The sequence below is a fragment of the Trachypithecus francoisi genome, unplaced genomic scaffold (genome assembly GCF_009764315.1).
Source record: "Trachypithecus francoisi isolate TF-2019V2 unplaced genomic scaffold, Tfra_2.0 Lachesis_group0, whole genome shotgun sequence".
In the NCBI taxonomy this organism is placed as follows: domain Eukaryota; kingdom Metazoa; phylum Chordata; class Mammalia; order Primates; family Cercopithecidae; genus Trachypithecus; species Trachypithecus francoisi.
Genome location: NW_022681453.1, coordinates 77,141,565 through 77,167,846, shown reverse-complemented (window position 1 = coordinate 77,167,846; position 26,282 = coordinate 77,141,565). Strand labels below are relative to the sequence as shown.

General features: G+C 39.0%; 1 protein-coding gene across 4 annotated transcripts in view; it reads left to right on the top strand.

Annotated features, from left to right (window-relative positions):
• Nucleotides 1-26,282, top strand: part of PHLDB2 (pleckstrin homology like domain family B member 2) — a 195,791-nt gene that overhangs the window by 126,980 nt on the left and 42,529 nt on the right. For 3 of the 4 annotated variants that reach the window (XM_033211335.1, XM_033211334.1, XM_033211333.1), the window contains 4 exons: nucleotides 4,041-4,424; nucleotides 10,042-10,185; nucleotides 11,243-11,380; nucleotides 23,596-23,724. In XM_033211335.1, the coding sequence (XP_033067226.1) occupies nucleotides 4,041-4,424; nucleotides 10,042-10,185; nucleotides 11,243-11,380; nucleotides 23,596-23,724 (795 nt within the window). The remainder of the gene's footprint in view (nucleotides 1-4,040; nucleotides 4,425-10,041; nucleotides 10,186-11,242; nucleotides 11,381-23,595; nucleotides 23,725-26,282) is intronic. The other variant, XM_033211336.1, reaches the window with a different exon arrangement.

Sequence of the window (26,282 nt, the reverse complement as noted above, 5' to 3'; positions counted from 1 at the left end):
GTTCAGTTCCCACCTATGAGTGAGAACATGCGGTGTTTGGTTTTCTGTGCCTGCGATAGTTTGCAGAGAATGATGGATTCCAGCTTCATCCATGTCCCTACAAAGGACATGAACTCATCCTTTTTTATGGCTGCATAGTATTCCATGGTGTATATGTGCTACATTTTCTTAATCCAGTCTATCATTGATGGACATTTGGGTTGGTTCCAAGTCTTTGCTACTGTGAATAGAGTCGCAATAAACATATGGTCACACCAGTTACAATAGGTCCTCCTAAAAAAAAAATCCCATTTCAACTAAATTATATCTAAAAATTAAAGGTTGACCTTTTAAGTAATACGTGACCCAACATACTTAGTTATAACAAAAGGTTTTTAGCAAAGATTTCACCTGTGCTTAAGTGTCAGCAATTGGTTTTCTCCCTAATGTATGTATTTGTGCAGTATGTGTACCATCCTGTGACCTAGACTGGTTGGTGTCAGTTACAAGGGCCCTGGATGGGTATAAGAGATGGATGGTACCCTCTCCTGAGGGCCCCCTAGCCCATCACCTTTTTTTCCCCCCTTTAACCTCTAAGTGAAAAACTGCACACAGTTTTCTTCAGGTATACTGTCTAAAATCTTGTGTCTCCTTCAACACTTCCTTTGATATATATGGGAGATAGAGATGAAGAAAAGGAGAAATGGGAAGGGCGAAAAAAATAAAAATGTATGTAAAATAATTTGATTCAAGAAGACCTATTTTCTAAATTCTTAGCACTGATATTTTGGGCCATTAAGGTATGTAGACTCTGTACTAGGGACTTTTCAAGAGAATGAACAGTAGATTGCTGGTTTGGAAAGGTGGGTAGGATTTGGAAATCTCAGAGGGCAGCCAGCCTCTCGACTCATTAAATAGCAGGTTGTTAAGTGAAGCTTCAAAGAAAGTTTGGTTTTAAGTGGGGAGACGGACATCACAGTTTGCCAGGACCAATCCCAGTTTGCGTTTGAGGTTCCAGCATAATTATTAACAGTGCCTTCTGATTCTTGAAAGGTTCTGGTCTGGAATGGTTGTTCTGGATTTGGGTCAAGCAGGTTGGAGGCTATTGGCATGATGGAAGGAAGAAGACTCCAGAGTGCAGAAGGCTGAAGGGAGAATTATCTTATGAGAGTAATTTCTGTTCAGAGTTTTCCTTTAAAGGCTTCTTATAATGCTTTCTGAAATGCCTTACAGACTTTCTTCTGACGCACTTTGGACATCAGTTTATTTTTCTTTGGTGCAGCTTGTATAGGGCCAATGTGTCTTAGCGCAACCTGGATTTCTTTTAAACTCGTGGGCAGCAATGCTGCATGTGTCAGTAATTCAAACTTGGACAGATTGGCTGTGAATGGGGTGATAAGAATAGAGAGAAACGCATACCAGTAGACCAAACTTCCTGTGCACAAGCCTTTGAATACTGCGTTTCACTATCTGAAATAGCATTCATCTTAAGGCTGGGATCATTTATTCCCTTTGGAATTAAGCAATACCACTGGCAGAAAAAGAAACTATTTTGGGAAGGCTATGTGGGAGGAATTTTTCTATGTATTCCAGGCTAGACAGAAATGTCTTTCATGCTTTTGAACACCACACCTTAGAGCCCAGGTAATTGGAAATGGACAACTTTCAGATAATCTCAATTATTTATGCCAAGGCTAATGTATATGTGTTATACTAAAAAGATTAGGAAAGACTGAGTTTAGATGCTTCAACTTTATTACCTAAGTGGCAGAAAAAGAACTTTTCTTTAGAGACTCACCTCTAATATAGACGCTATTGAGAAGTAAAATGCAGCATCTTGTCCGTCTCCCTCTCCTTACATATGCTCTTGGAGGTTGTTTTTGCATATGCCCCTGTAGACTTTTCCAGATTGTTGGAGAAGTTTAAAATAAGGCAATGAAGGCTATGTCCCCCCACCCCCCCGCTTCCTCCCTATAAAGCTGAGGTGGGCAGGGCTTGGCAGCTGGTGGAAACTGCAGAGATAAATAGTACCAGGGCTCCTGGATGGACAGGGTGCAGAAGAGCCCAACATGAGAGTGTGTAGCCATGAGTGCCTGCCGTGGGAAGAGGCCATGAGGATGGAGCTGCAGCTGGAGTCCAGAAGTTCAGGCAGTGAAAGGGAGGTGCGAGCTTGTAGGAACTAGTTTATTAGTCCTTTTGATGAAGCTATTGCTCTTTTATTTTTTTGTTGGGGGATTACTTTAAAGGGCAAATGTAAGTCAGATATACCTTAAATATCTGTCTTGTCATTTAAGTAATGTATTTAATGGAACCTAAGGAGTTATGTTGGTCTGTTCTATTTGACTTTTCTACTTGTTAATAGCATCAACTAATAAAGAGCTAATTGTCTTATAAAGTTTGTCTTTACAAATTAGCTGCAATTGAAATGAGAACAGCAATCCAGTGATGCTTAATATTTTTCTGCTTTATTGCTGATAAGCAGTTTGGAAAATGTTTTTCTATGGAGAGCGTGTGAAGCCTCTTTTCAGTGTGGTAAATGTGATCACAACAGATGGTTTTTGTTTTTAGTTCTTTTTTCACTTTGGCCTTGGAATTAACGTGAAAGGTAAAGATGTTGAGATTTCCTACCTCAAGCAACGCTGTCTAGGTTTATGAGAAGCAGAGAAGCATTTCGTAAATTATATCCTGTTGCTCACAAACTATATAATTAACTTACTTAAAGTTCAAAATCATAAATATCTATCTGTTGCATGGGGAGTCTGTTAAGATTGCAGTACTGTTATAGACATCAATGGCCTATGTATTTATTTTTAAAAAACAAATTTTATTTTCCAGCTAAATTAATCAAAGATTTAATGACCTCTGAATTTGAGTTACATCGGTATCTATCTGGACTTAATGTGAAATGTTCTTCATTTTAGTGCAACATTCTTTTTTATAATTTTAATTATATAGGAAATTAGTAGGCCGGGCGCGGTGGCTCAAGCCTGTAATCCCAGCACTTTGGGAGGCCGAGACGGGTGGATCACGAGGTCAGGAGATCGAGACCATCCTGGCTAACACGGTGAAACCCCGTCTCTACTAAAAAATACAAAAAACTAGCCGGGCGATGTGGCGGGCGCCTGTAGTCCCAGCTACTCGGGAGGCTGAGGCAGGAGAATGGCGTAAACCCGGAGGCGGAGCTTGCAGTGAGCTGAGATCCGGCCACTGCACTCCAGCCCGGGCGACAGAGCGAGACTCCGTCTCAAAAAAAAAAAAAAAAAGAAAGAAAAAAGAAATTAGTAGAGAAAGACCTTTATATGGTGACCAGGCATTAAAAAGTTTTGAAAATTTTCAACATTTTCAAGAAAAAAAATTGAAGGCATAGATAAGTCTTTTAAATTAAAAGATTCAGTAAGTAGCTATTTTTGTCTTTGTGGGTCTAGCACACAGTCTAATAGTAGGATAATATTTAGGAAGTTAGAGAATTAATTTTAAGCACAAATATTAAGTCAGTAGTGATGAAAAAGCTAGATATTGTTGAAGGTAGATAAGTAGAGGGTGGGAAGGAGGATAGACAGGAAATGGAGGTTTAAAAAAAAATGAGTTTGGTGCAATGGCATGTGCCTGTAATCTCAGCGACTTTTGGGAGGCTGAGGCGGAGGATCACTTGAGTCCAGGAGTTAAAGTGAGCTATGATTGTGCCACTGAACTCCAGCCTTTGGGACAGAGTAAGACCTTGTCTTTCTCCCTAACCCCACCCTTCAGAAACCTTGGGGAATTGATAAGTCATGAAAACACTTACTGAGTGCTGATGTGTGCTAGCCTGTGATATACCCATAAAGGGGAGACAGTAGAAGCCAGAATTGAGTTTGGCAGGAAAGTTGGGCATTGTTAAACCCCATTTCACCTGGATCTTTAAATGCATCAGTCAAAGATTATGAAAATCATCACCAGCCAAGTGTTTGTGGGTTTATGTAAGGAATGCAAGCACCAGTTGTCCCAGCCTCTTCAGTCTTTTTATTTGGAGTTGTGTTCATTCTCACAAACTCCCTGACCTCCCCCTCCTCTCTGTGTTCTAGGAGAGACAGCGTCTGGAGACCATCCTCAGTCTCTGTGCTGAATACACAAAGCCTGACAGTCGCTTATCTACTGGGACCACTGTGGCAGATGTGCAGAAAATCAACAAGGAGCTTGAGAAGCTGCAGCTCTCTGATGAGGAGTCTGTGTTTGAAGAAGCCCTCCTGAGCCCTGACACAAGATACAGGTGCCACCGGAAAGACTCCCTCCCTGATGCAGACTTGGCAAGCTGTGGGAGTCTCACTCAGAGCAGTGCCAGCTTCTTTACCCCCAGGAGCACCAGGAATGATGAACTACTCAGCGACGTCACCCGGACTCCGCCACCACCATCCTCCACCTTTCCGAAAGCTTCCAGCGAATCCTCTTATCTAAGTATCCTACCAAAGGTAATGTTGGCCCAGCAAAGACATTAGGATTTAAGGCCTAGGGCTGTACATATGCTTTGACATGGAAACTGGTGATTTTATCATGCTGATTATCCAGGATGTTTTCAGTGAAGTTTCAATTTAAGAGGTCATTAGCTGAGCAAGGTGCAGCAAATTAGGGTGTTTACTGTAAAGTAACAAATTTGCACTGTAAAAAAATGTAGCAGCACAGAAAGTAGAAAGAAAGAACATTTCTCTTCTCCCTGCACCCTTTCAGTTGTGCACCTGAGTAATAAGCAGGTGTAAAACTGGTGCTAAAATTGTCTTACCTGTCTTCCCAATATTTTCTGTGTATATATGGCTGTTATAGGCATAGACAGACAGACACACATATATAGTGTTCTGTACTTTTCTTCCCTCACTAAATGCCTTGGGCATCTTTGCATATTAGTATACACAGCTCTACCTCATTCTTTTTCATGACCAATTGCTTTTCTTTTGTTTGAAGCTACCATTTATTTTCAGGTTTTTTTGCTAATAAAATCCATATGCAGCAAATATTGTAGCATATATATATTTGCACAATTCTGCAAATGTGTCTGTGGGATCACTTACTAAAAGTGGAATTGCTGGGTCAAAGAGTTTGTGTATTTTCCATTTGACTCAATATTTCCAAACTGCACTTCCAAAAGACCATATTAAAAAAAGAGCCTATATATCCAGGTGACACTTTGACTTAAGTTTATATGCACACCTTGTTCTCCATACACTTGCCAAGGTTGCATATTGTCAAAATTTTTCAATTAGCCAAATTGATAGAAGTTTAATTTGCTTTTCTTTAATTATGCATCAAATTGGGATCTTTTCATATTTTTAGTTATTATTTGTAATTTTGACCCACTTATTCATGTTCTTCACCCTTTTTTTGTTTTATTTGTCTTGTATTTTAGTGAGTAGTAAGAGCTGTTTGTGGTAAGCAGATTAGCCTTTTATCATAAGTAGTCTATTTTGACTTTATATTTTTTGGACATAAAAGATTTATTTGTACACATAAGTACTACTTAGTCTTCTGGTTGTGTATGTTGGTTTAAAAATGTTGTCCTTGGCCGGACGCCGTGGCTCATGCCTATAATCCCAGCACTTTGGGAGGCCAAGGCGAGCGGATTACGAGGTCAGGAGATCAAGACCCTCCTGGCTAACACGGTGAAACCCCGTCTCCACTAAAAATACAAAAAATTCCCCAGGCATGGTGGCGGGGGCCTGTAGTCCCAGCTACTCCGGCGGCTGAGGCAGGAAAAGGGCGTGAACCCGGGAGGCGGAGCTTGCAGTGAGCCAAGATTGCGCCACTGCACTCTAGCCTGGGCGACAGAGCAAGACTCCCGTCTCAAAAAAAAAAAAAAAAAAAAGTTGTCCTTTGAGGATTTATTAAATGGAGTTTAAGGAAAAATCTTTTTAAATGTTTTTTTCTTTTTCTTTTTCTTTTTCTACAGGACTCAGAACCCCGAAATCTTTTGTTATTACATTTTTTTCACACAGGTTAAGAATTTTTTTCTACAACAATTTAGGTTTTAAATTTCTCCACTTTTCTTTTAAAAATGATTTGAAGGAGCTTACAATGAAAGATGTAAATTTTATTAGAATAACAAAAATAGTAAATAGGAGGAAAAAGCAGATACCGTATTCACGAGGTGGATTTTCTTATTTAGGAATAAGTAGGATTAATGTATTGATTTGTTTAATTCACAGTTACTATTAAGTTCAACTGTGAGATTCTTTAGTTAATCTTTTGTTATAAGAGAAGGACACATTGACTGTTGAAGAGAAAGATACTGTCATGGTACTAAATCCTGGCAGTAATTTATCACATGGACATTATTCAGGAGAGGTTGTGTGTTTGTTTAGCTACAGCAAGACTTTTACACTGAATGTTCCTAGTCAGAAATCATTATCTACATAGTGAGTTTTTCCATCGTACACATCAGGACTTTGGACTGTTGAATACATGTTGGACAACAATTCCTTCTTTTTTCTTTCTTTTTATTTTTTTGAGACAGAGTCTTGCTCTGTCATGCAGGCTGGAGTGCAATGGTGCGATTGAGGCTCACTACAACCTCTGCCTCCCAGTTCAAGCGATTCTTCTGCCTCAGCCTCCCAAGTAGCTGGGACTGCAGGTGCACACCACCATGCCCGGCTAATTTTTGTATTTTTAATAGAGACGAGGTTTCACCATGTTGGCTAGTCCTGTCTCGAACTCCTGACCTCAAGTGATCCACCTGCCTCGGCCTCCCAAAGTGCTGGGATGACAAGAGTGAGCCACTGAGCCCTACCCATCCCTTCTTTTTGCTAGTGACCGTGTTTACCTTACTAATTCTCAATGGAGAGTAGTTCTGAACATTCCTGGTTAGAAACCAGGATAGGGAAGAAAATTGGGGCAGGGAGGAATCAAAAGTTGTTGCTGTTCAGGCACAGTAAATGACCCATCACTTGAAAAGTTGAGCTGTCGTCATCAGCCATTGGGCTTCCTTAGAAACCATTGGCTTCCTTTTGATTTTAAATCTTTTCACAGCTCTTCCTTTATGGAGATCTGCGAGTTTTTTGTTAAAAATATTAAGCTGCGTGCTCTCTCTAAAGACTATCTTTTGGGAGACAGGTTTCCTCCTGGAGAGGGCTATGACAAGAATGCTGTTGGTGTGTACATGAGCAGATCTTGGCAGATGTTTTTAATTGCTCAAGCATGTAATTGTGGAATAGGAGGCCTCTGAAGCTTAGTGCAGCATCTGTTGTTGCAAGAGAGGCAAGACTCTGCATCTTTTAGAGGCAGGAAACATCAAGGACACCCAGGTTACCACACAGCAGTGTAGAAAGAGTACAAGTGAGGGAGGCTGATGGCTTCCAAGAAACACTTTTTTTTACTTATTACTTTCTGAAGTTAGATATTAACTTGAGACAGCAAATAGGAAATTCTTTAAAAAAAAAACCTCCTATTTGTTTCGCATGCTCTTTCTCTTCAATTAATTTCCACGCTGGAGTATTTGCCTAACAAAGTACAATGTTAATAATCGATTTAGGGATAAATGGAGAAGAGAAGAGTGTGAAAAACACTGTAAGTTGACTTAACTATACAAAACAATCTTAATGACATTTAGGAAACCTGAGAGTTACCGATCAAGAACTTGCTTTATGTAACATAGATGCAGATGACTTTGGAAATATGCTAATTTGAGTTGGCCTCTGTGAACCACCTCCTGAGGTAAAAGTTGTCTGGAAAGTGGCTCATCTTTCTGCTTTTGAGTCCTTTGCACCCCTCTCTCCTTTGGCTGCAAAAGGGTTTTAAGAAGAAATCTGTGAAAAAGGAGCAAGCAGAAAGTGTCTTTTCCCTTAACATCTCTCCTCTTTCCTGTGTGGATCAAGTTTCCGCAAAGATAACATATTAGAGGATGCACATACATGTGTAATGTACTTATTAAAACACGTCACTGTTAGTAGATTCCTGTCCATTACTGGAAAAAAACAATTCCCAGAGAAATTAAAATGAAGGGCATATGTTTAAAATTACAATGTTCTCTGTCACTGTAAAACTGAAAGCTACTCAGTGGCTACCACACCTTGGCTTTCTATTGGTTTTATTTGGTTAATAAATGAGATTACATTGTCCTCACCCCCATCCTATCATAAAGCGTTCGGTTTTAGAATACTTCCTGGAGATTTTGCTTCTTATAAATAACTTAGAAAAAAAACACAAACGTTTCCTAGATGGCATTTATTGCTCTAAACAGACTCTTAAGTTGCCTATTATTAAACATATCTATTGTGATAAACTTTCTAAAAACTTTGAATTATGCAGGTGATTCCCACTATTAACCATCTTTACCCCCTACATGCTTATAAAGTTTAGAGTTTTGCAGATTGTTCTGTTGTTGTGTGTTTTTCTTAATGCCTTGCTTCCACCTGTGAGAGAGATATCTTTAAGCCATGTTGGAAGTAGAAACCTAATATGTAATCTTGACTGAACAGGATACTGCCCTTGGTGAGGCTTTCCTGCTAGGATTACTCACAGTGATTCTGGAATGCCATTTCACTGTTACAGGCATTCCTCATGGCTTAAAACAGGCACCTTAGTATTAGGACAATGAGCTTTATTGTCTGTGATAAAAAGGTCAACAGTTGTTTTATTAGTTGATAAGATATTGCCTGTAAGATGACAATTAAAGGGCTAAATGTCAAAGCTTGGAAGAGCTGCTTACCTTCGTCCTAACAAACCTGAGGTACTAAATGCTGAATCGTTGAATCACTTTAAAAAGCTACAAAGTAGAGTAAAGAATATAAATATGAATAGAGTACAGAATATGACATGATGGATGGCTTCTTAAATGTATTATCAGGATTGTCAAATACATTAAGTGAACCTAGTGAAGTATACTAAACTTAATGGGTTTTCTTGGAGGGTTAATTCGAAGTTTTTTTTTTTAACAATTAGTGACAAATATTCAATAATTTACTCAACTGGACTGCTGTTTTCAGTTTTCATTTGTGAAACTGTATAATTATTGACTTGCTGATCCAAAAAAACTACTTTTTCAAAAAGAGATAATTTAAATAAATAATATATTCATACTAACATACTAACTATATAGTATATATAGAAAGATTGGTCTCTACCAGGTGATATCCAAGATAACTAACCTGAAATTCTAGAAAGAAGAGGCTATTTGTAATTCACTCCATTCTCTTCTTGAACAATAAATAGTCACATTTTGACTGTGTGTGTGATCTACAATATTGCCCTCTTCCCTGGGCATCTGTCATCGCTCCATTCAGGAGTGTAACTATGCACTTAATTTGTTTCTTGACTTTCTTATTTCTTGCCGATGAACCAGTTTTTCCATGAAATAATTTTACAAATGGTGGCCAGTGTCCTGTTTTAGGGTTTGTCTTAGATGCTATATAGCAAGAAGGTCTATAGGACAAAGAGAGGAAATAGTGCACTAACACAAAAACGAAACATCAATTAATTTAATACTGAGTGTGTAGTTTTAAGTCATTTTATGGCTCCCCAAAGTAATGCGCCCTTGCTTTTCTAACTTGTGTTGAAAAGGAAATACATAAGCCTGAATGCTCATTTGCAGATAACCCTAGCAGCGAGACGGAAGAGTATGCCTAGAGATTCAAGAGGCTTTTGTAGGAGATGTCCTCTCCTGGAAGATGGGAGAGAATACTGTGCTTGTAATGACTGTAGCATCATGCCCAAGAGATCCCAGAGGAAGGTGCCACAAGTCTTCTGTCAGTTCTAATTCTCTGTTAGCTGAACTTTCTCTATAACTTTGGAGAAGTCATCTCAATCTCTATGTACCACACCTTTCTTATCTGTGTAATCTCTTAGTTCTTTTAGCTTCAAAAGGATATGCACTGATGAATTGAAGTTGGTTTGTCTGAACTCTCCTGAGAGCCTAACTGCTGAGGATGGCATAATGTGGGGAAAACACATCAGAGCTCCAAGTGTGCAATTTCAGGGATGCTTTTAAAATCTACGTGGGCATGGAGACTGTGAAACACTAGACCTGTGGATGGTTTACAAGTCAAGTTGGGAAATTCTGGAACTGAAGTGTGAATAATCCATTTCTGTATTGATTAATCGCAGACCCCAGAGGGTATAAGTGAAGAACAGAGATCTCAGGAGTTGGCTGCAATGGAAGAAACCCGGATGGTCATTCTGAACAACCTCGAGGAACTTAAACAAAAAATCAAAGACATAAATGATCAGATGGATGAATCTTACAGAGAGGTAAACTTTTTTACCCTCTTCCCTTTTTTCTTGCTTTCCTTTAGCCTAAAAATATTGCTGCTCATTCACGCACAGGCTTTGGAGTCCAGATACATAGACATCAACATAAGCAAACCCATTTATTCAGTGGGTTCCCTGTTTAGAGTAAAAATACCCTTTTTCTACATTCCTTTTTTGTCGTTTTTTTTTTTCCAACCAGATGAGCTAAACATATTAAGCCCCCTTTAATGTACTTTATGAATCTTCAACCAACTTTGTCTTGACTAGTTCTGACCTAACAGGGGATCTGTCAGCTGAGGTGCCCTGTATTTACATTTCAAGGTCACATGCAGCAAATGTTTTCTGAACATGCTTTACTGTGAGTTGGATATCACATTGGCACCATGATGAAATTCACACACGGATCAAAAATAGATCCAGGTTTCTAGAGGTTTGGAAACCAGCAGGGAGCAGACAGATACATATTGCATAACCATAATAGAAGACAGTGGCAATTTTTATGTTACCCCCATGGCATGAGAAGGGGCACGTAATTCTGCCTAGGGAAGATCTGTGTGTCTGTCCTTACAGATGATACCAGTAGGCCCTTAAGTGGTTAGGGGACTGCTCACCTGTTGTCTTGCATGGAGATGCTAGAAGCCCCTCCTGCTGGCATTGCGAGGAATGCACAGCTCACATGCTGGGCTCGGGTAACTTTCTCTTCCCGTGCTCTGGGGACAAAGAAAAAAAAGACGTGGCTGCTCCCGTGGTGGTTTGTGCTTGATCTTGAGCCGAAGCAAATAGGCAAAATATCCTTGAGAAGTGAGCAGAAGAGGGATTATAGTAGAAAAGTTAAGTGATAACTAGTTCTTTTAGTGAGTATATTCTAGGCTCTCTAGCTTTCCTATATGGGAATCCTGATTTCACCTGGGCTCTCTGGAGTGTTCCCAGGCACCCGATCTGGCTACTACAGTATTAATTTTACAAATTTGTAGCTGTTGCAAATGTATGTCTAGGGTGGTCAGTTGAGAATATCCCCAAAGGTGAAACACTTCTGAGCTTTGGTTTGTGTCCTTAGTTGGATATGGAATGTGCGCTTTTGGATGGAGAACAGAAATCTGAAACAACTGAACTTATGAAGGAGAAGGAGATTTTGGATCATCTAAACCGGAAAATAGCTGAACTGGAAAAGAACATTGTTGGTGAAAAGACCAAGGTAAAAGAAAATTATATTTCGATGCAATTTTTATGGGCAAAATGGTGGTCCCAATTGATTGAATTTAAATGTTGAATGGGTTACTGTGGTTTTGGATTTGTGTGTCATATTCCTGGAGACAGTGGCACTAGAGAAAAATCCTAAGATCGTACATTGTCAGAAACTAAGAACTGCCAGGTACTGGGCAGCTGATGCTGAGAAAGCAGAGCTCGTATAATTTGCGAGCCGACATTCCTGGCAGCTTTATCCTACTTGAGATGAGTGAGTTGTTTGTTTGCTTATTTCATCAGCCTTTCTGCTTTTCTGATTCCGTTGTGTTTTTTAAGTAATTTTTTTAGTATACTGAAGTTCTTTACCACTGCTGCCCTGTAGGGATGGCTCAAGCAAATTCAAATAGGGTTGCCTCATTTCTTTTCATTTTTCTGTTTATTAAACAGATGAATGAGAACCATCCATCTCACCTGCTTTGCCTGGCTATTGTTTTCAATGCAAGTGCACTACTTTTTGACAAATGTATTGGAATTTCTAAAATTTTCCTCTGGGGGTAGTCCTCACACACTGCCAAGAGAAAGCTATCTGTGAAGCACAGTTGGCACTTATCTTGGAAAAGGTCCTGTGTATACATTTTGGATCACAACCTGAATGGTGGCTGATATCTATTAGGGAAAGTATGAAAAATCACTTGGCAGATTTTAGAATTCAGGATGGTAGTTGGGTTTTTAGTTTGTCTGTTTATGTGTTTTTTTCCTCTGGGAAATATACATTACTTTCCTCTCCCATTCTGAGTTAGTTAGAGCTGAACTAAAAATAAAATTCTAATAAAACTAAAAATAAAATTCCAATTTGAGAAAGAAAAAGCAAATAAGCTTTAACACATTCTTCCTTACTCAACATGTTCTCCACTAAAATGAGAAAAAGAAAAATTTTTTAGTTTGAGTAAGTTCTGGTGGTAATGTGTAGAAAGTATTTCTGCTGAACGTGACTTCCTTTTTAGGCTCTTATTTGTTTAAGACCTATAAATAAGGGCATTTGATCTTGGTGCCAGAGAATGAGCTCAAAGCGATAGTCAGAAATAAAGGTCAAATTGAATACTACATGTCAATTCTTGGTTGTCAGCATGTCAGAATTAAACTGCACAGGCCTTTCATATTAAATTTTATGTATGTTCATTCTGTCCCTAGACTTTTAAGTAGTATTCGGGGAGTGGGTGTATTTTTCTTAAAAGGCCAAAATGAAGTCAAAGATTTGACTGTCTAAGTCTGCAGTACTGAAGGATTCAGTTAATGGCTATGCTTTTCAAAGATTCTGCAAGAAGCCTTCATCAGAGACGTCAGATGTCTTGTGTTAATATTTTGCTGTCAAGTAAATACTAATTAAATTAATAGTAGAGTAGTTTTATTGCTATTTATGTCATATTGGAAAGCTCATGCAACAGAGGAATTGGGTATCATGTTCCCTGTGAACCCTCCTGCCATCCTAATCCATATAGTTATTTATTTTGTGTGTCTCACATATGGCATGGCCTGCAGATTCTATTTGTGTTATTTCTCATTAGTATCAGATTCTACACAAAAGTGAAGCAAGTTGAGCCAATGTTAAATCTCACTTCCCAGGGAAAGTTATGTTATATTCTTAAGGTGGAATTCTCAGATGGAATTCTACGAATATGGGCAGAAACAAGCAAGGACGCTGCCTCCATCCTTCCTAATATTGTTTTGATGACTTGACAGAGGCTGTGCACCAGAGAGGGGACAACAGGGGTTGATGCATAGGACCAGCTCATACAACTGTGAGGAAATTAGTTGGTCTTAGAAGGTAGGATTATTGTCTGTCATTACATCAGGTGAAAAATGGCAGAAACTGGGTTGGAGTGAGGAACTCCAAAAGAGGTTGTGGGAAGTGGAAACAAAGACTGGTCTAAATGATGTTACTACGTATTCTTGACAATTAAACTCAAATAGAGACTCAACACAGCTTGGCAAAAACATTATTATGTTTCTCAAATAAATGTATTCCACTATTTAATGACATAGCTATTTCATACACTCTGTTCATACCCCTGGCCCACTTTCGTCCCTCTGGCTCAGAGATCATCTTATCACCTGCTCCACAGAGAAATCAGAAGCATCCCATCTTCTCACAATGAACGGGGGCTCCCTCCTTCCATCAAAGACCAGTCCCTGGCCGGGCGCGGTGGCTCAAGCCTGTAATCCCAGCACTTTGGGAGGCCGAGGCGGGCGGATCACAAGGTCAGGAGATCGAGACCATCCTGGCTAACACGGTGAAACCCCGTCTCTACTAAAAAATACAAAAAACTAGCCGGGCGAGGTGGCGGGCGCCTGTAGTCCCAGCTACTCCGGAGGCTGAGGCAGGAGAATGGTGTGAACCTGGGAGGCGGAGCTTGCAGTGAGCTGAGATCTGGCCAGTGCACTCCAGCTTGGGTGACAGAGCGAGACTCCGTCTCAAAAAAAAAAAAAAAAAAAGACCAGTCCCTTTGGATGTGCTCTGGGTGTCATCCCGTCCCACCTTCTTGAGGTCTTCAGTCTTTCTGCACCCTCACCCCCTGGGGGCAGTTTCTCTCTTTACTGTCAGCATGCCAATATTATTATTTTAAAAATAAATTACTACTTTATTCATTAACAATAAGCTACTACCTTAACTCTTTCCTCTTAATCATAGCTAAACTTATTAAACAATTTTCTGGCTATACTGTGTCTCCTTTTCTTCATTTTCCAATTAAACATTCTTCCCACTCCAGTTGGCTTAGACCTCTACTCCTGCATCTGATTTTCTCTTGTTAAGACTACTGAAGACCTCAGTGCTGCCCAGCCTGCTGGGTGCTTTTCAGTCCCCTCAGGATCAGCCTCCTGAGCGGCATTCAGTACGGGGGACAGCTCTTTTTCTTGGTGCTTCTTCGCTGTCTCCCTTTTCTTTGCCTCTCTATACCACAATCTTCTGGTTTTCCATCCATTTCCCTTTACCTCTTTCTCACTCTTTATCTCTGATCTGAACTCAGTTCTCTTGTACCCTCATGTCCTTCTATAGCTATGGCTTCAAATAACTTGCGTATGCTGGTGACTATCAGGGATTTCTCTAGTTCATAACCCCTTTTTGGAATTCTGACTCATATCCTGTGCCTACCTGACATCCCTACTTGGATATTTCATGGGTATTTCCAGTTGAACACACCCATAACTGAACTCTTGATCTTATCTTTTCCCTTGCCTTCCACCCTCCACCCTCAATCCTCCAGTTTTTCCAACCAGGAAATTGCATCTCTATTCACCTGTATGTTCAACAGAAACCTGGAAATTGATCTTGACACGTCTTTCCTTATCATCCCTACATTCAGTTGATTACCAACTTATTTCTCAATTACTTCAACATCTCTGCATGTCCACTAACAGCATTCTCTTCTCTATTATGAAAATCTCTTATTTAGTCTACTTCCACTTGCTTTCCTTCAGTCCATTCTCTTCACAGCAGCCAATGTGATTAAAAAGAAGAAATTAGACCATATTACTGTGGTTTGTATCACACTGTGCTTGATTATGCATCCAACTTCCTAGTGTGATCTGTCACCAGCCTTTCTGTCACCACCCTCCCATTCTTCACAGCACTCTCACAGTCACCTTCCTTTCTATCTTTCTATTTGTTAAAAGATTCATCCTCCCCCAACCCCAGTCCTTTGCAGATACTGTTTTCCCCTACCTGGAATTCCCTTCCCCATATTCCATGCCTCATTGGTTCTGTCTTTCAGGGCTCAAGATCAGTGTTAGTTTTCCAGAAAAGCCCTCCTAGACCTTTCCAGTTCAAGTTAGATTTTTGTCTGTTGTTCTTTTTACAGATAAACATTTTATAAGTTATGTTTGTTTTGAGCCTACTAGACATTTATGTCCCACTCTAGCCTGTGAAATAGAGGAGGGCACTAGGGCACTGTGATCCATTGTTTATCCAGCCCATAGCATGTGCCAGGATACTGCCCAGTGTGCTTGGGAATACTGTTATTGGATTTTCCTGCTAATGGCTAGTCCAGGCTGGGCCTTAGCAAAACACTGGGCCAAACACCTGCCAAATAGCTACGTGCAGCCAAGTTTCAGGACAGCTGGGCTGGGCCGCCCGTGTGCACATGCCAGGAGGCCTGTAGTCACACGGCCCATCATGCCAAAGCGTAAGACAGAAGGAGGAAGTGGCCTTTCCCCTTAGGGATCGTGTTTCCTTTTCCATACACCTGTTGCTGTGGTCAGATATAAACCATGGAATGAGAAAAGCAAAACCTGAAAAGATATCTGTTGGGCAAGCTCCGATTCAGATGTTGATAGTACATCCTGTAAGCCTGGCTCTAGAATTTTGGAGACAAGGCCAGAGCCGTAGGAAAAAGGTTTAATAATACATCAGAATGCCTCAGCATTCAAATCTTTTATTTTCTATTTTTTATTTTTTGGGACGGAGTCTCTCTCTGTTGCCCAGGCTGGAGTGCAGTGGCGTAATATTGGCTCACTGCAACCTCCTCCTCCCAGGTTCAAGTGATTCTCCTGCCTCAGCCTCCCGAGTAGTTGGGATTACAGGTTCCCACCACCACACTCAGCTAATTGTTATATTTTTAGTAGAGACGGGGTTTCGTCATGTTGTCCAGGCTGGTCTTGAATGCCTGACCTCAGGGATCTGCCTGCTTTGGCCTCCCAAAGTGCTGGAAATTACAGGCGTGAGCCACCAAGCCCAGCCATCAGCATTCAAATCTTGATATGAAATTACTGATGTTACTTTCTTGGCTCTTCTTTAGTATTACCTCTTTTAGCTGATTTAGGAATGCATTTTATTTTGCACATTCAGTGTAAGTTATGATTAGTATTTATTTATATGTTACCATATAAAATATAAACCGTAGGTATACTTATATAGAAAATATAAAATATAATCAGTTTGTTCCACTGGGTATTTATTGAACATTTTTGCAGCAGTTTCTTGCACTGGCCTTTTATTACCCTTAGGGGTACCACTGTTAAGAACATCAGTAAGCCTGTTTCCATCTGACCTTGAGATACATGCCACCTGCTGGTTGTATTCTCAGATAGTGGCCACATCACAGATGCAGCCACTGTGAACATTGATAAAGCTTAAACAAGGGTCTAACTCGAACGTAAACCTGGAGGGTATACTTATTTGGTGAAGCAGTAAGCAAAGAGACATCACATTTTCTTATAGCAAGTGAAAGAAGATTGGGACCTCTGGTCTAATAAACTGTTTTCATGTAATGGGCCTGGTGACAGAGTAGGGAAACCGCCAGCACCATGAAGCCCAGCTTGGGCAAAGGCCTGACTGTGGAACTGGCTTCCTTCCCTTCTACTCCCCACCCCTATTCCAAGGCAAAGCCTGATCTTAGGGAATGGCTAAGAAGATATGGATGTGTGCATCTGTTTGTGTAGGTTTTCTGTCTTGGTCTATTTCTAGCTATATTAAACATTTGAAACTAAAAATAGTTTTTCAATTTCTTCTATTTCTGGATTATCTGTTTTATCTGTGCTTTTTAGCATACAAAAACCAAGTCAGTTGTACCAAAATTAAATAAAATGGTTAAGAAAAGGCTCTGATTCAATGGACATGCTGAAGGGTCTTCCCGTGACCCAGATGGTCATCATTTATCTCAAACTGTCCTTTTCTCTAAGGACAAATATTGTGTGTCTTCACACAGATACCTTGTTACATTTTGTAGCCATCCCAGCCTGCACACTTAAACATATGACACACACTTAAAGTTTTGAACTAAAGCTTAAATCATTCTGTGCCATACAACGTGTTCCTGAGTGAAATCTTAAATTCTTTGACTTCCTAATGTTTCTCCAGTAAGCGTATACCATTGCATGTTAAATGGTTAAATCTTTTTTCCCATGATTTTCTTGCCAGAGTACCTGTTACTTCCTCCCCATGCTTCCTTTGGAGCCAGGGAAAGACAGTGAGCCTAGCCCAAAATTCTTCAGGAAAGTGTTAATGCCTCTTGAGTGCAGAACAGGTGCCAAGTCACAGTCAGTGTGCAGCAGGGACCCAGCCCTTCCCGTGCCTCTTTCTTACATTTCAAAGTTAGCTCCCTAGTCAGAGGAAGTGGAACTGTATAATGGGATTTACGGATTAAATCAATAGGATTCCAGATTGAGGCTTTTTTTTTTTTTCTGGTAGTTGTTTGATTACATAAGTCCTGAGCTTCTGATTTTCTAGTTTTTGTTTTTCCTATGGTAAACATTGATCAATTGTGTGATTAAAATGTCAAAGCCAAAGGAAAAAAATCTAAGAAAGAAAGAAATATAGGATATTCCTCTTCAGAGGCAGAGAACGGTTGGTTACTCAAAAATCATTATTTGTTGACATAGGTCTATAATCTTTCCTCTGCAATTCCAAAGTCTGAAAAGTTTCCTAGGGGGAAAAAAGTCATTTTGTAAGGTTGGATATTCATAAACAGCTTCAGAAATAGTAACATGTTTGATTAGAGGGTACTGCTCCAAATCTCACTGGAAATGTCATATAATATATGCTATATAATCTGTGTTACCACTATCAAATTCAGAATATTCAGATATCCTAAACACTTCCTACCTTACATAGTATCATGGACGTATGCGTATGTCCAGACTCATCAAAAGGAATGCTTAAATATGGGCTATGTTTTTGAGTACGAATTCTACTTCAATAAAGCTGTTAAAAGAAAAACGAATTTCACATAAAGATTATGGGCCTAAAATAGTTGCCTGATCTATGAACCTATAAGGATGCCTGCCTCCCAAACAAAGCCACAGGGTTTAGGGACAGGAAGGAAAGGGATTTTTAAGCTAGATAGATAGGACTTTGAATGGACTTCCCTTAAAAATGACGACTGGCCAGGCATGGAGACTCACACCTGTAATCCCAACACTTTGAGAGGCTGAGGCAAGAGGATCACTTGAGCTCAGGAGTTCAAGACCAGTGTAGGCAACACAGTGAGACCTCATCTCTGTCAAATAAATAAATCAATAAACAAACAAATAAATTAAGCCTTAGAGACTATGAATTTTAACGTATCACTGCATTAATTCCAAACCTGATCCCATGTCTAATGAAATGTGGCGCAAGTGCCTAGAGTGCTGGGTTCTGTGCTAAACAGTTTGGAAATTACAAAAGTGGATTTTAATATTTAGGAAAATCTTCATCATGCTAACAGGGTTGGCAGAATTAGCAAATAAAAATACAAGAACCTCAGGTACATTTGCATTTCAGACAAACCGAGAATCATTTTGTAGTGTAATTATGTCCCATGCAATAATTGGGACATACTTAACATTAAAGTCATTTGTTGTTCATCTGAAATTCCAATTTAGCTGAATGTCTTCTGTTTTATCTGGCAGCCCTACAAGTTAATAAATTTGTAACCTTGAACCATCTGTTTATCAAGTATTGCACACTTCAATATGGTAAAATGATTTTTTAATTAGAATATTCTGTGTAGTATTGAAACTCCAAAGAGTTAGCAAATTAAATTTGTTTATTCCTTCAGTAATACAACTTAGAAGAGAGAAAATTTATGTTATCGTCTTCTAACCATGAGATCTAGCAGAATAAGTAGTCTTTTGACAAGCCTTGTGTTTTTAAGATCATTCAAGATTATTGGCAACTCGTGTGCAAGTTCACATTCTTTAGTGTAAATTTTTAACAATCCTGATCATTTGTATGGTTAGACGATAAATATTTTGCCTCTCATTTTGAAATGTATCATCCCTGTCTATATGAATATTGCATACTGGAATCTGTCACACTTTTTGTTTGGGTTACTTGAGACATTTAATTTAAATGTAAAAAATTGACAATTGGGATATTATTTGTAAGCGAGGGCTTTTATACTGTAAAGTAAAGGCATTGGGACCAAATATTTTAAGAATAGTTTTTGGTGGATCCTGTATTAATGTTCTGTGTATTCATTAGAAAAATCAAATTGTAGTTCATTGCTTTTGCCTCTTGCATAACCCTGGGTGGCTAAGCCAATGGGTCTCAACCTGGCTGCATATCAGAAAGCCTGGAGAGATTTTTAAATGCTTGTTACTAAGGCTCCTGTCCCTGGATCTGTAACTAAATTGGAGCCTGGGAAATAGTATATTTAAAAGCTCCTCCACGTTGTTCTAATGGGTTAACTGGACTGTGCTACATGAGGACAGGATCAATTGCTCTCTTTTCTCTCATCTCCTCTAGTTTTCTTTCAATTGTTATTGGGCAAATGAACGAAGAACTCACTGTGGAAGCAAATATAGGCCTAATTTTATAAACTGATTTCTACCTTCATTTACCCATGGGTAACTTACCTTTGTCTGTATATGAATGTGGAACTCTAGAAATGTCAGTCTTAAATATCCAAAGTAGGTCAAAACTGGCATGAATTTGTGACCCAACTGGATTTTGCTGGTACATCAAGAGAAGACAAGTCAAAGTGAGAACAGTGCTGTCTCTAGGAAAGTCCCATTCTGTTTGTGGTTTTATAAATGCCCTCTTGTACATCTGGATTTCCCTGGAGTGTTCCAATTCCTACTAATCTTACTTTTTTTCAATAAAGTGAAATGCGTTAAATTTATTCAAAATGCATTTTAGGCTAGGTGCAGTGGCTCATGCCTATAATCCCAGCACTTTAGGAGACCAAAGTGGGAAAATCACTTGAGCCCAGGAGTTCAAGACCACCCTGGGGAAAATAATGAGGCTCCCATCTCTGCAAATAAAAAATAAAAAATTAATCTGGTATGGTTGTGCGCACCTGTAGTCCCAGCTACTTGGGAGGCTGAGATGGGAGAATCAGTTGATCCCAGGAGTTAAAGGCTGCGATGAGCTGTAATCACACCACTGCATTCCAGCCTGGATGACAGAGTGAGACACTATTTAAAAAAAAATTTTTTTTTTTGGCCGGACGCAGTGGCTCACGCCTGTAATCCCAGCACTTTGCGAGGCCAAGTTGGGTGGATCACGATGTCAGGAGATCGAGACCATCCTGGCTAACACGGTGAAACCCCATCTCTACTAAAAATACAAAAAAAAAAAAAAATTACCCGGGTGTGGTAGCAAGCGCCTGTAGTCCCAGCTACTCGGGAGGCTGAGGCAGGAGAATGGCGTGAACCTGGGAGGCGGAGCTTGCAGTGAGCCAAGATCGTGCCACTGCACTCCAGCCTGGGTGACAGAGCGAGACTCTGTCTCAAAAAAAAAAAAAAAAAATTTAATTCATTTTTTTTCCTGAAAGTACATTTATGAATCTTTTTTAAAAAGTTATATTCTCTTCCAATTTGGTGTTTGGAAAATATTATTGTGCCTATTGTAGTCAGAATAGGTGAGTTTACCAATTTAAATATGGAGGAATGGAGTAACCTCAATCTTAGTATTTTGCATTTAAAAAGCAAGAATCCCTAAACCCTCAGATGCCATCTATTTTACATTCACTGTAGAAGGTGAAACTTTCAGCTCTAATTAACTGCTTGCCTAGAGCTAATTTTCCTTTAACAACTTCCTGGGCAATAAATAGAATAGAGGAATATTAATTTCTTTCTGGCTCAAAGTTGGTCTACTTCTGGCACTCACAGGAGTTATATCACCTCTGCGGTCCTATGTGATTTACAGCTGGGCCCACCTGCCACTCGTCTTCTTTCATCCTTCCCCTTTACTTCCTTTGCCCTAGCTTTGGCCCCACTGAGCTTTTGCTCTGGGACCCAGGTAGTGGTCACAGCATTACTGATAAACAGAGAAGCTGCAGAAAGTTCTAATAGTGCTTGCTTGCATATCCTTCTAGATGACCTCTTGCATGAATTACGAAACGTTTTGAGCACCTTGGAAGTAAGGCGCTATTTAAATGTAAGATTTTTTTTTTTTTTTTTTTTGAGGCAGAGTCTCGCTCTGTCACCCAGGCTGGATGCGATCTTGGCTCACTGCAAGCTCTGCCTCCTGAGTTGACGCCATACTCCTACCTCAGCCTCCCGAGTAGCTGAGACTACAGGCACCCGCCACCACACCCGGCTGACTTTGTTGTTGTTGTTGTTGTTGTTGTTGTTATTGTATTTTTTAGCAGAGACGGGGTTTCACTGTGTTAGCCAGGATGGTCTCTATCTTCTGACCCGTGTTCCGGCCACCTTGGCCTCCCAAAGTGCTGGGCTTACAGGCATGAAAGATTTTTTTTTATTAGTTGTTGATTTGAGTTTATTATTCACAATACAAACATTTGAGAGCATCAGGAATACTTTTGTTATTTCTTCAGATTTGAGACCTGTGTTTTAGGCCAGTGGCTTTCCGTATTATCAAATATCGTATCAGTGTTTTCTATCGAAGATAACTTTAAATTTTAGGGCTTTGTACGTGTGCTATTAAATTATAATGCGTAGTCTTCTTCTTTTTTTAATTACTTTTTAGCTTTCCATTTGGAAGTGGAGTTGCTGCAAACTGGTGATGTAGTACCTAGAAACAGAACTCTTGGGATAAAATTATTTTGCTGTATAAATAGGGCAATCTTTGATGCACACGCATAGGAAAGAACACCTTTTTTTAGCCAAAGGACAACAAGTATTCTGTATTGCTGGTTTTATTAAGGAAAAAAATAATTCTGAAACTAAAGACTAAATCTAACAGTGCTAGTATATTCAGTTTTACTCTGGATTAGCACACGTGGGCATCCTTTCTGCTGTTAACCATGCCATTGCTTTCTCCAACTCTTGCACAGTTGGTGTGTACAGTGAGCAAACTTACCGTTGAAGATCAAATAAATTTTCTTTGTAGTCTGTTAAAGTTCTAAGTTGTTACAGAACCATGTTAGTTTGATATATGAAGTAGGGGTCTCAGGTTTATGACTTCTGAATTTAATTATTTTAAGATAATTACATTTCTAAAGCCAAATATACATTTCTAAATTTAAGTCAAAAATGGAGACTCAAGCGAACTGGTATTGATGTCATGTAGTTTTAGATTTGGACCGTAACGTCTTTTATACATAAGAAATCATGGCCACTTTGATAAAATGTAGTAAGGATAATTTCATAGGACTATTTTGGAGGAAAATCCTTAAAAAGAGTCCTTCTGTGATGTGCTTAGAAGTTAGTTTTGTTCCTGCCAGTTTATATGAAAGGAATATAAGGAAGGGAAAGTGGGGGTCATTTCACTTACCAAAGGTCAAATTGTCAAAGTGCTTCATAAAGTGCTTTTGTTCAGGCTGATGGTGTTACACAAGGAGAAAACACATCTAAAATTTGTTTCAAGTGTTCAGAGCATCATAAAAAGAACACAGGTTGGGAAGACTGGCACCAAACAAACTGAAGTTTTGTTTCTTAATTTAAGAGGTAGCATTGTAAGGCCGTGTAATCACTGTATTAGAGTATTTGCCTGTTATGTCCTGGGGAATGTCCAGGGTCTCATTGGCACATGTGACTTGGAAGGGATTTAGTATTCTCTTCCTTCTCCTTTCTTCTCTGACTCTTTTCTTTTTTTCACAGTCCATGTTTCAGTTTATTTGTATGTCAGTCATTGTGGGAAAGTCTGTATTTCCACAGTCCCTGTCACATTTTTGGTGTGTCTGAGCTGCCTATGCCTCCCGCTCACTGCTTTGTCTGTCTTGCAGTTTTACTAGCTCTCTCAGTCCTTGAATAATCTCTCTGGATTAAGATTTTCTAACTCTGTAAGTTCTGAAGTTTTCCAAATAGCTAGAACTGCTTCAGATGATGGGGATGTCAATCAATACACCTAGAATTCCTCTAACCTGAGAACAAAACCAATAAATTCCAAAACTTGCCATGCAAAGGCCTTGAGCAAGTTAGGCTATGACAGCCCTTGAGGTAAATGCCCTCTTTCCTTTGTCTGGTTCTCTGACAGGTGACTCTTGGCAAGGCTTGCTTATGAATTTGGTTGGCATTTCTTTTATTGTTGGCCAGTGACCAACACTCAACATGACCATTGCTTCCCCTGCTTTTGTAACATGGTAGCAGGAAGGAGGGAGGGAAGGAAAGCGGGAGTCATTGCCATGAAGTGGACCGTGCTTTGAGAATGCAGAAACCCAGTCCCTTTGTCTTAACTTCCACTTATATCCCTTTATCTTAGCCACTAACAAGATATGTTTCTACATTCATAGAATGTCCAGAGTTCGTGTATGTTTGTTTGTGTTAGCCTTGAGAAATGTTCACTAGCACCTGCTTGGGGTGTGAAGGTAATTTCTATTCTATTTTCTGGTTTCTGAACTTCAGGAGAAGGTAAAGCTTGATGCTGAAAGGGAAAAACTAGAGAGGCTTCAGGAGCTTTACTCCGAGCAGAAGACCCAGCTGGACAATTGTCCTGAGTCCATGAGGGAACAGTTACAACAACAACTGAAGAGGGTCAGTAGCAAACAGGAATGCACCAATTACTTTGCTTTTCGTTTTTGTTTTTCACTTAAGTGCCACTTACCTGTGACTTACTACTTCATATAGCATAAGTTTGCATAAGTTCTAGTCGTTAGATATGTTTAAATGGAAATATGCATGCTAACAGTATATATTATTCCATGCTAATCAGTTTTTAAAATTCCTTGTTAGAATCCTTCTCCTAATTTGTAATGCAAAACTATTTCTGGAGTCATTTTTTGTGTGTCTGTGACAAAAGAAGCATTTCTGATTTGTAACCAACATCAACATTGTAGCATTTGTATTAACTGACCTCTTCCCCTGCATTCTCTGCTGCATCATGAATCCTATTTACCCTTGAATGTTTTGTTCTTTAGCTTGATTTTAGACTCTTGTCCCCAAATTATCCTATTTTCTGATTTGCTCCCCACCAGCAGCTGCTCTTTTGTTTTTCCTTTTCTTTCTGCTGGTTAGTGACATTGAACTAATTAGCCCAATCACAACAATTAAATACCAAGACCAAAGATGTGGGGCATCACTAATGCCCCCAACATCTCATGTGAGCTTCATAATTTTTAAGAACTTAAGGCAGCATAGACTTTCTAGTTAAGCTTTATCAAGTTATTCTCCTATCTTTAAGGTTGGCAGTGTTTAACACAATCACATTGGTTATCTTCTGAAAGCAAGACTTCCTAGGTGGATAGTTTCACAAACACGGGCACAGCCACTTAATATTTCATAGCCTTTTGGCAACTGGGTCATTTCCTTTGAACAGCAGCCCCAGTAAACTGCTTCCCCCTGGGGAAGCAGTCGTTAATAGTCTTGGATATCTGAAAGAGTCATATAATAGTAATTTGTCCTAAGTGAGTAGCAATTTATGATTCTACCTGAGTATAACAAGCTAGTTTCATCCATATTATTGTGTTTGTACCTTTTTGGGAATGGGGAGGTTGAAAAATTTATTGAGATAACATATCCTTAAACATTCTTAAGATGATCTTTAATACAAAAATATTTGCTACCTCTGAGAACATTGCTAGGTGAAAAAATAACAGTTAAAGCTTTTCAATGTATTGCAGAAGTTGAGAGCATCTTAATAATGATAATCCAATGCAGCTGTTTAAACTGCAGCATGATAGTTTTAGTATTTATTTCTTACAATGTTGGAGCAAAAAAGTTTTACATGTCTTCCCTTTACTCCTTTTATTGCGTACAGTTGAATTTGTTGTAAGAAGATAAAACTTCCTGCCTCTCAGTCACAATTCTCTGCAAATTTTATGATAAAAATGATTGGAAGAAAACTAGTATTTGTAAAGTAATTTTAGTTTGTAATTTGTTTGTGTTTATGCTAGTTAACAAAAGAGATGGGAAAACTAATTCTTTAAATATTTGCTTACTGTTTTTTAACTCTCCTTATCACTAAAGATTTTACACAGTCATTGTAATTCCTTATTTACAGTCAGCAGCATAGTTGTGTATTTTGTCCTTCCCTTCCTCTGGTTATCCATTTATTGTGTTCTTTATCAACATTGCTTCACATAAAAATTGATAGATTCTATTCACAACTTGAATTATGAGTAATATAAATACTGTTTAGCTTAATCTAGATTCTGTAAGATAACTCATAATATGAGTTGTATGTTCCAAATATTTTGACTACAAAAGAGGAAGGAAAATGATGCAGACAGTCTTTTCCATTAATTGAAGGCAGAGACTTCTTCCCTTTCCTCCCCAAACAGCGTGTAAAATTCTTATAAAACCTCTTTCCTTAGGAGAGATAGCTGGCTTGTGATGGCTGCAGTTCACCTGATAGTAAGAGGTCTACTAATTGTTTTTCAAGGATGACGACCAGTATAACTCTTCACCAATGCCTTGGCTTAATCAGTAAAAAGGTCACTTACTTCATGAGAAGTAAGTCCTAAAGTTCACTTTAGGAACTTTCTGTGTTATCACAACTTATCTCCGTTTAGACTTCAAACACTTCAGAATATGACTTCACTACAAAGCTTTCCCTTGGGCGTTTAAACTAGATTTAATAAAGTTTATTTTATTATAAATATCTTCATTAGGTGGTAAGTCACACAAAGTAAAAAATAAATGAATAAGAAGAAAGTTATTTTATTAAACTGCATATTGCCTTGAATACTTAAGCTGAAATTGTAGAATGATTTTGTGCATGCAACATAATGACTTATGGCTGGTCTTCCTACCTTTAAATCATTATGTTAGAGTCCAAATATTATTTTCATCTGATATTAGTTTTGTGGCCTGTGGTTGGTATGTTGTTAACATGACCTTACCAATCTAGTAGTTGATATGGGCAAAGCAATCCCTGGGTTACTAATAGTGTAGAAAAGAAAGCTGACGTTAAATGAGAATGAGTCATTTAACTCATCTCATTTGGAAAAAGATAATAGAAATAATCTCATCCTACCTTCTCATTTCATGTATGAGGGTATTTAGGCCCATACAGTTTGAATGAATTGTCCAAGACTAATGGACAAAATGATTTTAGAGCCAGTGATAGAAAAAAGGTCTACTAATTGTAGATA